We start from the raw sequence: 14,539 nt of genomic DNA on the forward strand, positions 1-14,539 counted from the left end.
ATTTTAATATAATTGCATTGGCTGCATATAAAGTTCCGAATTGATTAAAAGTGTTAGGGTTTGTTCACCCATGGCCCGAGGTGGTGTTGGTGGAACCTGTGGAGGGTGAACTCCACAGGTCCCCACTGTTGGGAGGCGAGGCCAGATGGGAAGCAGAGGCAGGCAGGAGCTTTGCCAGTACCAGCCCACGTTCCCCGCAGGTTGAGCCCTTGGGTGCCAGGACCAGCTGGTTTTAGGTGGGCCTCTGTGTGGCTGGTCCTGGGAGTGGCCAGAGGATGGTGGTGTTGGGTCTTGGCCCCAAAATGGAGGGGAGGTCAGATTCAGTCCGAAGTCAGAGGCAGGCGGCAACAGGCAAGGTCAGGTCCATTCTGAGGTCAAGGGCAGGCAGCAAAAGGCGAAGGTCGGTTCCGGTCCGGGGTCAAAGGCCAGCAAGAGCAGACAAAGATGGAGTCAGGGCGGGGCCCCAGGGACCCAGAGGGCCGAAGCTGTCTGGATTAAACATGGAAATTGATTGGTTTCCGTTTTATTAAATATAGCTACTGTGTGTAGGACTGAACAATTGTCATCATACATATGTAGAAGAGTAATTATAAAACATAAAAAAATTCTTTTTGAAAAAAATTCATTTGAAAGAGTATAGAAACTGAATGATAATCTTGTTTACCATGTCAATGGATATCAACGAATCAAATTCATTGTGAAATTTTTTATAAAAAAAACCAAATGTGATTGGGCAGATATCTAGGTAAATACAGGGTGCATGCGCCGGCGTTTTGTGCATTAAATCACCATTAGCAGTTTCAGACCACAGCGGAGAAAATGATTGGATGTTGTACGTTTAGTTCAGAAGGTATATAGTGATCTCAGTAAGGCGATATGTTTGAATTGTTGCTTAAGAGTGTATTCATATAGTAACTGCCTTGAAGCAGCCTCACGGCGAAACATCGGCTGATGTTGGCTTATAAAGAATAATGAATGGACTCTCTGAGCATCGTTGAATGCACTATACAGATAAGTTTAATTATTATCGTATCTGTAAAGATATTTGAAATTGGTTCAAAGAGTCTACCTTCTACAACTTTTTAACAACATTTTTGATGAACATTGGACATTGAATTTGTGGAGTACAACTGAAATATAATGTACCTGTTTTAAGGAAATACAAAAACAAAAAAATTATCATCAAGATTAAAATTAAAGTTTGGACGGTTGGAGATTTTCTTAAAGACCAGTGATTATAAATTACCTCTTACATGTTGAGTGTTTTATCTAGAACAAACATGAGGTCCTGAGGTCTTTTTCCTCCATTTTTTAACATCTGGATAGTAATACACAAGAAGTTTTGGTCAAATTTTGCTATTGTGAAGTTTCATTCGTCTTTTGGATATTTTCATTACTTCACCTACATACCTTGTGTTTGAGATTTTCTATTTATGAAAGCATACCAAGACCTCAAATAATCTACCTACCCTTTCACGTTTAATTCACCCTATTTTATCTTTTTATGAAGTGTCTAATAATCGTAATCCTTTTACTATGTTATTTATTTATTTATTATTATTGATGTGTATTTACTATTTTTATTACTGTTTATCTATTACGCATTATATTTATGATGAGTATTAAAATCACTATTATTTATTATTTGAACATTATTTTATTTTTATATATGATTTTGTGAATGTGTTTACATTTTTTTGGTTGTGGTTTGATTGTATTCAATAAACACTAATCACTCTGGAGCTCTTCACTCCCTCCATAGCAAAACTTGCTTTTGGAAAAATTGACTCTTTTTATTCTGTATGGTTTTCCTCTTCTGTATAAATATTCTTTTTATTTTATTTATTGAATACATATATTTTTAGTGATATTATATGACGGGCTTTACTTGAGTAAATGCACTTTATTCAAGTAAGTGGGCTTTTGAAAATTGCTACAATATATGCCATTGAATTGTCCATAGGATTTACTCGCACAAGTGCATTTTATTCAAGTAAATGGCTTTTGAAAATTGCTATAACAGTATGTCACATTTACGCATGTAACTCTTTTGAAAATTGACCTGTTAGATGGTAACTTTAAAACAAGCATGCAGGTGCCCATACACATGTGTATAGGCACGAGAGGACATATAGAATTTTTTAATGATGCACGCAGTTATAAGCATATGATTTAAAATATGCCTATCGTGTGTAAGTGTGCTCCTCATTTTAATTTATTAATTTAGAATTATATTCCGCTTTTCGCACTTTTTCAGCGCTTCAAAGTGGATTACATTCAGGTACTATAGTTATTTCCCTATCCCCAGAGGGCTTACAATCTAAGGCAATGGAGGGTAAAGTGGCTTGCCCAAGGTCACAAGAAGCAATAGCAAAACCATTACTCGAGCAAACATACTTTATGTATCTTTACGTATCTTCCTTAGGACTTTTGTCGGCTTTAACGCATACAGGTAAGTGGATTTTAAAACATGCTTGTGGGGAGGGCATGGACCATGCAAAGCCCCATGATCTCCCAGGGTTTCTGCACAGGTGGGTAAAGATACACAGTCTTTTCATGGCCCTTCTGGTTTTGTTTTCTCCGGGCCTCTTCTGCACAGCAGTCAGGCAGTCCTCAAAAAACCTGTTGTTCAAAATAAAAATTTTCGGCTTTTCTGTATTTCATGTTTTGAAATCTGTCTCTATTTTTCCAAGTATTGATTTTGCAAGTCTGTATAAAGTAGCTGTGTCTGTTAATTTTAAAAAGGCTGGTATCTACAAGAATTATACTGTACGGATGATCTACATTTGTCCTTGGCCAGAAAGAGGATGCTAAGTGAGAAATTCAGAGTATATAACTCTGTCATATTTATTCATTTGATTACCTATGTACCGTTTCATAGTCTTATTTTTTCACTTGCTATTCTAATGTATCAATAGGCTGAAATGTAAATATTGTGCTGTTCAATTTCTCCCCTTCCATCCCAAGTTTATTTTCCTTGTTTTTTGTAACTTTCCCTCTCCCTTTTTCTGATTCACTGTATTTAAAGTTCAAGGTTCTTATTGAAAATATTGTTTTTTACGTTACGTTATGCTTTACACTCCTTGTTATTTGTAAACCGGGTTGATGTGATGCCTATCATGAAACTCGGTATAACAAAAACAATAAATAAATAAATAAATATACTATGAGGCATTTAAACTAGAAGGTAGGGGTCGCAGGAGGTGGCCAATGAAATTGCCATGACAGGAACTGGGAGAAGAAAACAACAAAGTCAATCAGCTCAAAATAGCAGAAAAGATGACTAAGAAGAGCAGCAATCCTAGAGAGACCAGCTGGAAAGCTATGACCACAAATGCTCATAGTCTGGGCCTTAAAATCCCAGACCTGCAGGCCCTAATGGTGGAGGCAGACTTGGACATTGTTGCTGTTACGGAGACATGGTTCATGGATTCTCATGATTGGGATACAGCTATACTGGGCTATAACTTGTTAAGGAAGGACAGAGAAGACAGAAAAGGGGGAGGAATAGCTCTTTATGTCAAAAACAATATCCAATCAACTGAACTGCAAGGAACGTGGGGTAGAGAAGAAGCATTATGGGTTGTCCTAAAAAAAAGATGGTGCTTCCATTTTTACTGGAATGGTTTACAGGCCTCCAACTCAGATGGAAGAACTAGACATAGATCTGGTTGTAGACATCCAAAAGGTGGGAAAGAAGTGTTGCTTGTTAGAGATTTTAATCTGCCGGATGTAGACTGGCTAATCCCTTCTGCAGAATCTATCAGAAGTAGAGAGACAGTGGATGCCATTCAAGGGGCTCTGTTCAAACAAATGGTAATGGAACCCACGAGGGAGGGGGTTATACTCGAATACTCAACCTAGTGCTCACTAACGGAGATAATGTCTCTAATGTTTGATATCACAATAGGATACAGAGAGGTCACATGAAGATCCGAGTTTTGAATCTAAATAATACAGACATTATTGAAAGAAGAAGCAAGACACTAACCCGATTACCAAGACAAGGAAGCGCAGGCAGGGACTTCCTCATATCAGGGAATCAATCAGGGCACGCCACGGAGCTAGGACCTGCCCCTGGCCCTACAAGAGGCCGGGTGGCCCGTGCGCATGTAGGGGCGTGGCCAATGTGGAGCTCCGGCGTGAAGCCAGGTGTGCAGTGGAATGCCCGGCGACTGCTGCCGTGGAATGCCGAGGCCTGGAAGAGCTTGCAGCTGCCACTAGGGAGGCCAACACAGGACCTGCCGTGGAACCAGAGAGGTGAGCAGGCCCATGCGCGGACGGGGTGCATAACAGTACCCCCCCTCCTAGGCCTCCCCCTACGCAGCCGTGGTTTATCAGGATGAGTTCTATGAAAGGTCTTCAGGAGTTCCTTATCAAGGATGTTGTGAGAAGGTTCCCACGAATTCTCCTCAGCCCCAAAACCCTCCCAGGCTAGAAGGTACTCCCATTTCCCTCGACGCCGACGGATGTCGAGGACCTCTCTTACCTGGAAGGATGAATCAGTTTCTGTAGAGACCCGTGGAGGAGAGGGGACTCTACGTGAGGGTCAGAAGAGGATCAACGGCTTCAATAAGGACACATGGAATGTGTTATGGATACCCATGGCACGAGGTAGCTGGAGTTGATACGATACAGCTCCTACTCTTCGGAATACAGGGAATGGTCCAATGTACTTAGGAGCCAAGCGATGAGAGGGAAGTCTCAGTCATATGTGCCGAGCACTTAGCCACACTTTCTGGCCAGGGCGGAAGAGTGGAGCAGGACGTCTAGAGGCATCCGAATTATGCTTGGAGCGTTCAGTGGCCTGGGAAAGGCGCTCCTTTACTTGGTGATTGGTGTGAGCCATGGATTGCGCCACTGGAGAAGGAACAGTCAGAGGAACTGGAAGAGGCAGCTGAGGTTGCTGTCCGAATACCTTGGAGAATGGAGATACATCGGTGGCTGCAGCAACATGGGTATTGTATGACAGTTCAGCCCAGGGAAGAAGATCAAACCAGTTATCCTGTTGATCATTTACATAGATATGGAGGAATGTCTTCAAGGTCCGACTGGTCCCTTCAGCTTGGCCATTGGCCTGTGGATAATAGGCCAATGTGAAGCTTAGGGAAATATTAAACTTCTTACATAGGGAACACCAATACTTGGCGGCAACCTGTGGTCCCCGGTCAGATATAATCTCCTTGGGGAGTCCATGGAGGCGAAAGATGTTTTTCAAAAACAACTTAGCTTCTTCTGGGGCTGAAGGAAGGCCCGGCAACGGAATAAAGTGACCCATCTTCGAAAAACGGTCGATGATGACCTAAATTATGGTATTGTTCTGGGATGGCGGCAGGCCATAATAAAGTCCGTCAAGATGCTAGACCATGGCTCGGTAGGTGCTGGAAGTGGTTTAAGTAAGCCCCAAGGCTTCCCAGTAGGCAGTTTCTGTTGGGCACAGACGGGACATGAGTCCACATAGTTTCGAGAGTCTTGCACAATGTTGGGCCATCAATAGTGTCTTCATAACATCTCTAAGGTCCTGGCACGACCCGGGTGTCCTGACAACTTGGAATCATGAGCCCATTTCGTTCACGTAATCTACGTGGAACGACAGTTTTTCCAGTAGGGACTGTATTGGTCACAGCAAGGGATATGCAGGCAGGATCTATGATGAAGCTAGGAACTTCAGGGACATCTTCAGGTTCAAATGATCTTGATAGTGCATCAGCACGGAGGTTCTTGGAACCAGGGCGAATTGTTCAAAGAAGAGCGCCCATCAGGCTTGTTGGGGATTCAGGAGTTGAACCTCTTTAAGGTGCTCAAGGTTTTTATGGTCAGTGAAGATGGTAAACTTGTGCTGTGCTCCTTCCAACCAGGGGTGCCACTCTTGGAGTGTCAACTTGACTCAGAGGAGTTCTCGGTCACCAATGGTATAACATTGTTCCGTAGGAGAGAACTTATGTGAGTAGAATGAACAGGGTATCAGTTTACCCTTAGGAGAAAACTGGCTCAAGACAGCCCCTGCGCCAATTGCAGAGGCATCAACCTCTACGATGAATGGACATCTAGGGTCTGGGTGCTGAAGGCAAGGGCCAGAACAGAAAGCCTCCTTAATTGTCTGAAAGGCAGCTTGTGCTTTAGGTGTCCATATCCGAGTGTTAGCCCCTTTCCTGGTCATAGCAGTAAGCGGGGCAACTAAGGTAGAATAATTGGCAATAAAACTCCGGTAATAAGTGGTAAAGCCAAGGAAACATTGTAAGGCCCTAGGCCTACTGGCTGGGGCCAGTCGCAGATCCCCTGGACTTTCTCTGGATCCATAGAGAACCCTCGGTCAGATATGATATACCCTAAGAAGGGTAAGCAATTACATTCAAACAAGCATTTTTTCCAGCTTGGCATACAGATGGTTCTCTCTCAGATGTTGAAGGACGATCCGAACATGATCTCGATGAGATTCAAGGTCTTTAGAAAAGATCAGGATGTCATCAAGAGATATGACTACGAAGGAGTACAGGAGGTCTCGGAAGATTTCACCACCACCACGGAAGAAGGTGGTGGTGCTGAAGTCTTCGCTAGAGGATTGGGAACACACATGGGACGTGATGGATGAGAGCAGGGAGCTTTTAATTCTAGGTGTCTTTGCCGGAGGTGATGATCCTTGTCCTTGTCCTGGAGCAGTGGAGAATGGTGCCCTGGTAGGGACCAGGAAGCACCTGCCCCCAGGGGGTAAAGCACTGGAGGAGACAGAGGCTAGGATGAGCTTCACCACTGGAAGCCTGAGATCCCCCCGGGAGGATCCCATAGGGACCTGGGCTCCTTGGACTTAAGTGGGCCTCGAAGGGTCTCCTGGAGAGATGAAAGTCTGGCGTGCCCACAGACAGGAGAGGTCAGTTTCATGACGAGGTCAGATGGATCAGGGAGGACCAGAAAAGCGTAGGTGATGTCAAAACTAGGAACAGAGCCAGAATCTGGAGATGTGGTCAAGCAAGCAAATGTCAGAATCTGGGAGTCAGTCCAAGGAGTGGTCAACAAAGCAGGGGTCAGGTTCCGGAGGTCAGACGGTCACAGGCAGGCTGAAGTCAGAAGGCAGGCAGCAGGCAGGTAGGTCAAAGAGCAAGCTGAAGTCAGAAGACAGGCAGCAGGCAGACAGGTCAAGGAGCAAGCTGAGGTCAGTACCAGTAAGACAGTCTGGAGGTACTACCTGGGGAGGCGGACAGATGAAAAGGAACAGAAGGACGCTGGAGAACTAGGATGCAGGAACAAGGCAGGATCAAGACTGGAACAGAAGGATCCTAGAATGAGACTTGGAACAAGACTGGAACAAGGTTCAGATGCAGTTGCAATCTAGCAAGACACTAACCCGATTACCAAGGCAAGGAAGTGCAGGCAGGGACTTCCTTATATCAGGGAATCAATCAGGGCATGACGCAGAGCTAGGACCCGCCCCTGGCCCTACAAGAGGCCGGGCGGTCTGTGCGCGCATAGGGGTGTGGCCAACACCACCGAGGATGCCGAGCTCCGGCGTGAGGCCTGGTGCATAGTGGAAGACCCGGCAACCACAGCCGCGGAACGCCGAGGCCTGGAAGAACTTGCAGCTGCCGCTAGGGAGGCCTACCCAGGACCTGCCATGGAACAGAGAGGTGAGCAGGCCCGTGCGCGGACGGGGTGCGTAACATTTTGTGTGTATGTACGCTACTAATCCATCTCTTTGGGGGGTAAAAGATTCTGGCATTAATTTAATTAACATTTGTTTTATTTATATTCTGCCTTTCATGACTGGTCAGCCACTTCAGTCTTCAGAGAGCTTACAGTTTATGGTAGGATCATTTACTAAGCAGCAGTATTTCTTCTGGATGGAAAATACCGCAGGATTTGTGACTTTTGCGGTATTTTTCCAAGCGGGAAAATGGCATTGGGGAAAAAAATGGCCCAGGAGCAAACAAATGGCAGCTCACATTCGGGGGCCAGCATCTTTTGAAGGAGCTTTGTGGCCCCAGTGTTCCCAAACCCCAGGCAAAAGTGGTAAAAATTGGTGGGGGTGTAATGACACCCTTTCCCGCCACTCCCCACAGTACCTTGAGATAGTCAAAGGGCTAAAAATAAAATCTAAACTTTTAAAACCTGAGGGCCTGGCCCCCCCACCAGTCCCAAACCCTTCCCTCATGTGTAGTAAAAATTGCCAACCCCCCCCCCCCCCCCATCACTTACTTAAAATATCCTGTGGCTAGTTGGTTACCAGAATGACCATTAGGCATCCGGGTCCAGCTGTGCCATTGCCAACATGGTGCCAGCCGGATTTAGGCAGACGTGTGATGGGGCAAAAGTATGCCCGAGGCCAGCTGGTGCCATTTTGACCCAGTCACCTGAGGGTTGCTCTGGCAACCACTAACTTTAAGGGGGGGTTCCAGGGGGTGAGTTTAAGGTGGGAGGAGGGGTCCGAGGGGGGGGGGAGGTTTTTACTACGCAAGAGGATGGAGTTTGTGACAGGTGAGGCTGAGCTCAGCCTGCAATTTTTTAAACTTTATTTAAAACTTTTTTTTTACAGTTTTGTCTGCCTCCAGCAGTAGAGGGGGCTGGGTGGGCGAGAGAGGAGAACTCATTAAACCCCCCCCCCCACCAATTCTTCCATTCTGGCTAGAGGGGAACACCAGGGGCCACATGACCCCTTTAAAGCCTGAGCCCAGAAGCATCGGGATATGCTTCTGGGCTCCGGCGTGAGGCCTGGTGCGCAGTGGAAGGCCCGGCAACCACCGCCGCGGAACGCCGAGGCCTGGAAGAACTTGCAGCTGCCGCAAGGGAGGGGAAAGTAGCTACGGCTCCTGAAATATAGCTAAATTTCAATCAAATAATACGGTTTCAGAATCTTAAGGCAAGATGTGTTATTTGGCTTGCTTACAATTTCACCAATAATGAGCTGATTTGCATGCCTTAATATGCAAATCAGCTCATTTTATTACCTGCATTGTGCCAAGTTTTTTGGAGGTGGATAATAGTGCATAGAATTTTAAATTACAATGTTATTCGTGCGTGAATGCATTTACTCCACAGTAAACCCTCAACATAGCTCAGTAAATGATCCCCTAAGGGGGTCATTTACCAAGTGGATCGCACGCGAAAAGTCCTTTATCGCATGCGATACCAAGATGGTGGCAGAGTCGGGGCGGCGTCAGCCCCGGAAGAGGAGGAGTCGGGGCGGCACCGGGGCATACGCCGCGAAGACTTCGCCGACAGCGAAAGGTACGCTTGTTTATAGCTGTCAGTTTCGCGCCGAATAACTACTCCTTTTATGGTGTAGTTATTTGGCGCGACGCCGACAGCGATCGCACCGCGGAGGTGCGATCGCTGCCAGCTATCGCAGGACCGCCCCCCGTTTCGACCTCCCTGCCCCCTGTTACCGCGGGATTCTCTATGCCTTGCGGCATTAGTAAGTCCAGCCCTAAGTTTGTACCTGAGGAAATGGAGGTGAAGTGACTTGCCCAAGATCACAAGAAGCATCAGCAGACTTTTAACCCTGGCTTCCCTGGTTTGCAGCCTACTCTTCTACATTGTATTGTCACTGGTCAGATCAAGTTTCTGGTGTGGCACTTATATTTATATTATATTGCTTTATAAATGTCGTCCAACCCAGGAGAAAGGCCATGATGGTACATTCTTGGCAGCTGGATTGTTGCTGCAGTAGAATAATTGTCTCCCTTTGTTGGTGCACTTTCCAAAACGGTCCAAAACGCCTGTTAATATCAGTTCTCAACAGATTGCTAAATTTGGGCCTAAATCTCCTTAAACCTTTAAATGTTAATAAACTGCTCTCTTGTGTTTCGGTTGTTCTGCAGCAAATTAAAGTGAAATTTTAAAAAACTCACGAATAATGGTAGCAAAGCACAAAATCAGAAGCCCAATGAACATTTTGACAGCTGACCGTTTGGAAACCTAGAACAAATTGAAAAAGAATGAAAAATTAAAAATATTAGTAATATATATTAACAAACTCTTTATAATACTACAGCATGTATATTGTTACCAGGGCAAGATTTTTTAGCTGCTACAACCAAATCCAAAAAAAACAACTTGGCAGCATGTTGAAGGACTAAAAATAAATTGGATTATCTAAAAGGTCTTATGATAGCCAGAAGTGAAAATGCCAAAAACAGTGGAAGGTAAGAAACGGTCCAAAACTCCAAAAATATGTTAATTAAAATATGAAAATTTTGTACATTTTGCTGACTCTACAGGGTCATAGAATATTCTCAGATAAACATAAACAAATTCATACAATCCCAGTCATATTGAATGTAGAGCCAAATTTAATACAAAAATTGTTCTGAAATCAAGGCGTATCACTTAAACATTGCTTGAATTCTATACTACCTCTGTCACGAGCCATGTTTCACGGGTAGCTGTTTCAAGGGACCCCGCCACTCACGATCGGCGGGGTCCCGGGCTCTCGCCCAATCTTAGAGACTTGCAATGTCCTCCTGCAATTTATCACAATCTACTTCTGATTTAACTATGCTGAATAATTTTGTTTCATCTGCAAATTTGATCACTTCAGTCATCATACCTCTTTCCAGATCATTTATAAATATATTAAAATGTACTAGTCCAAGTACAGATACCTGAGGCACCACACTGTTTACCTTTCTCCAAATCGAAAACAGACAGCTCCTCCTATCCCATGACTTTTTAGTTTTCTTAGAAGACTCATGAAAGACTTTGTCAAATACTTTCTGAAAATCATAAGAACATAAAAAATTGCCATACTGGATCAGACCAAGGGTCCATCAAGAACAGCATCCTGTTTCCAAGAGTGGCCAATCCAGGCTACAAGTACCTGGCAAGTATCAAAACACTAAGGGGTTCATTTTTTAAAAAAGCGCGAGCGCGTACTTTTGTTCGCACACCAGGCGCAAACAAAGGTACGCTGGATTTCAATAGATATGCGCGTAGCCGCGCATATCTTTTAAAATCTGGGGTCGGCGCGCACAAGGGGGTGCGATTTCGGAGCGGCCTCGGAGGAAACTTTCCTTCCGCCTCCCCCCACCTCCCCCTCCCTAACCCACCCCCCAGCCCTATCTAAACCCCCCCCACCTTTATCGCAAAAGTTACGCCTGCTCGAGGCAGGGATAACTCGCGTGCACCGGTGGCCCCCTGGCGCGCCATCACCCGACCCAGGGGCTGGTCTGGAGGCCTCGGCCATGCCCCAGAACGCCCCCCGGAATGCCCCGTACATCGTGCCACCCTCGACACGCCCCCCTAGCAAAGCCCCAGGACTTACGCGCGTCCTGGGGCTTGCGCGTGCCGCTGAGCCTATGCAAAGTAGGCTCGGCGCACGCAGGGGTTTTTTTTAAGGGTTACGCGTGTAACTTATGCGCGTAACCCTTTTAAAATCCGCCCCTAAGTTGATCCCATGCTACTAATGCCAGTAATAGCAGTGGCTATTCTCTAAGACAACTTGATTAATAGCAGTTAATGGACTTCTCCAAGAACTTATCCAAACATTTTTTAAATCCAGGTACACTAACTGCACTAACCACATCCTCTGGCAACAAATTCCAGGGCTTAATTGTACATTGAGTGAAAAAGAATGTTCTTCATTTAGTTTTAAATGTACTACTTATTAACTTCATGGAGTGCCCCCTAGTCCTTCTATCATCCAAAAGAGTAAATAACTGATTCTCATTTCATGTTCTAGACCTTTCATGATTTTATAGACCTCTATCATATCCCCCTTCAGCCGTCTCTTCTCCAAGCTAAACAGACCCAACATCTTTAGTCTTTCCTCGTAGGAAAGCCATTCCATCCCCTGGCCTTCATCATTTTGGTCGCCCTTCTCTGTCGATCTGAATTTCTAGGTTCCGTATTTGAACTGAGAGAGTGATGTTAGATTCCTAGGTCAAGGGTTGGTGGTTTGATTATTGTTGTATTTCTCTGTAACCACACAATTTCTGTTTTTTTAGGGTTTGGTGTTAGTTTCAATTGTGAAAGTTTCTGTTGTATTGCCTTCATGTATGATGACAGAATCAATGCAGTATTTTCAAATTTTTTGTCAAAGGGGATGTAGAATTGAATATCGTCTGCATATGGGAAGAAGTTAATTCCTAGATTTGCTAGTAGTGTACATAGGGGCAGAGCCCTGGTGGACACCTGTATCAATTGGGAAGGTGTCAAAAAATCTGATTGTCCAGTTTGACTTGGAATGTCCTGTCTTCTCGGAAGGAAGCAAACCATTTGTTAACATTTTCCGTCTATTCCTATTTTTCTCAGCTGATGGCATAACAAGTTTTGGTCAACTGAGTCAAAGGCTGCTGTTATCTCAATTAGTACCAGGATGTAGGATTCATTGTTGTCAAACCCCTGTAGAACAGAGTCAATTAAGGAAATGAGTAGGGTTTCTGTTGAGCAAATTTTTCTGAATCATAATTGGTTTGGGTATAGTATATTATTGTCTTCTAGGTTACTCTCTAATTGTGATAAAAATGCTTTTTCTAGAATTTTAGCAATGAAAGGCAGGTTGGATATTGGTAGATAATTATCCCAATAATTGATTCTGCCTGTTTTCTTTTTTAGTTTATGCTAGAGTTGTAGATTTACTTAATGTACTCCTAGTCATTAAGGCAAATTTGATCATACTAGGATCACTGTTGCCGAGTGGCCCCACCACTGTTACCTCTTGCACCAAATCCTACATTCCACTAAGACGTATGTCTAAAATAGAAAAGTTATAAATAAATACATAAATAAAATGGATACCTCTCTCATCAGTTCCTGGACCAACATTTCCATATTGCAGTCAAATTTTTCATCTAGAAACTTTACCTCCCTTGCATGTCCCGATGTTACATTTACCCAGTCAATATTGGGATAATTGAAATCTCCCCTTATTATTGTGCTGCCAAATTTATTAGCTTCCCTAACATCTGTTAGCATTTCATTGTCCATCTGTTCATTTTGGCCAGGTGGATGGTAGTATACTCCTCTGCTACACTCTTCCTCATCACACATAGAATTTCCACCCATAAGGATTCTACTGTGTATTTAGTCTCCTGCGGGATCTTTATCCTGTTGATTTCTATGCCATTCCTAACATAAAGCACCACCCCAAAGTACATTGGATATCAAGTAGGTGAATGGTATCCAAAAGGGAGATCATATGCTTTGAATCCCAGATATAAGACAGAGCTTCCTACACAAAAGGCTGTAAAAACCTGTCAACGAACATGGAAAATGGCTCTAAAATGTAACCAATACTGAAAACAAAAGACAGACCCAGGGAGGGGTAGGGGGCTAACCAAAGATTTATGTATAGTGTTTTGAGAAGGACATAAAATACTGAGGTGATGGAAAATTTCTCAACCAAAATATCTGCTTCATGAGTGGTGGTATAGTGGAAATCTAAGCCATGTTGGACTAAATTAGGAATGACATCATATGTCTCACAAGTTGGATCATGAGAAAAGGGAATATAAAAGCAGGTGTCTGAGAGTTTGCAGAGTTCCTCTTGGATATTAGGCATGTGCATTTGTTTCATTTGTTTTGTTTTTTTATGCACGTAAATCATGGCCTTTATAGTACATGCATAACAGATATTATACGTGTACTATGAACTTGTTATGCACACACTATGGGGTAGATTTTATAAAACTACGCCCGCGTGTACTTTTGTTCATGCACCAGGTGCAAACAAAAGTATGCCGGATTTTATAAGATCCGATTCACATCGTGAAATTTTTATTTTGCAGTCCGATCAGGTTTTTTTTATTGGCTGCGCCCGAGCTGATAACCAAAAAATACAGCCGACTCTTTAAAATGAGTTTGTTAGTATCTCCCCACGCTCCGGACCCGCCCCCCCCAAATATTTAAATACCTGGTGGTCCAGCGGGGGTCCCGGGAGCATTCTCCCGCGCTCGGGCTGTCGGCTGCCACTAATCAAAATGGTGCCGATGGCCCTTTGCTCTTACCATGTGACAGGGGCTATCGGTGCCATTGGTCGGCCCCTGTCACATGGTAGGTGCACTGGATGGCCCGCGCCATTTTTAAATATGGTGCCATTTTGTTTACTGGCAGCCGACGGCCCAAGCACGGGAGCCCGAGTGCAGCCGATAAAAAAAACCCGATCGGACTGCAAGATAAAAATTTCACAATGTGAATCGGAAGCGGAATCCGAACCGATACTGGTTCCGATTCACATCTCTATTTCTGTGTTCTTTGTTTTCCTTGTCTGCCTTGTCTAAGTCCTGCCCTACTCTGCCTTGTTGTTCTTGTCCAATTTGTTCCAGTATCCAGTCCTGCCTGTATCAGACTCCTGTCCTTGCCTTGTCTCACCCTTGTCTTGTCTAGTTCCAGGTCCTGCATAGAATCCAACCTTGCCTTGTCCTGCCAGCCAAGCCTGCCCAGCCTTGTCTGCATTGTTTAGGCCTTGTCTCTAGCCTGCCTTGTCCAAGCTTTGCCAGTGTGGACTCGCCACTATGATGTACTGCCGCTGCAGAGACCTACTGGCCCCCAGAACCCAAGAGCTCAATCTGCAGGGAAGGGGGCTGGCTAGATGGAAGACTGGCCCTTG

General features: G+C 44.5%; 1 protein-coding gene across 3 annotated transcripts in view; it reads right to left on the reverse strand.

Moving 5' to 3' along the window:
- Window positions 1–14,539, reverse strand: part of LOC115093090 (lysozyme g-like) — a 100,680-nt gene that overhangs the window by 62,931 nt on the left and 23,210 nt on the right. For all 3 annotated transcript variants that reach the window (XM_029604778.1, XM_029604777.1, XM_029604779.1), the window contains one exon: window positions 9,843–9,909. In XM_029604778.1, the coding sequence (XP_029460638.1) occupies window positions 9,843–9,909 (67 nt within the window). The remainder of the gene's footprint in view (window positions 1–9,842; window positions 9,910–14,539) is intronic.

The sequence above is a fragment of the Rhinatrema bivittatum genome, chromosome 5 (genome assembly GCF_901001135.1).
Source record: "Rhinatrema bivittatum chromosome 5, aRhiBiv1.1, whole genome shotgun sequence".
Lineage (NCBI taxonomy): Eukaryota > Metazoa > Chordata > Amphibia > Gymnophiona > Rhinatrematidae > Rhinatrema > Rhinatrema bivittatum.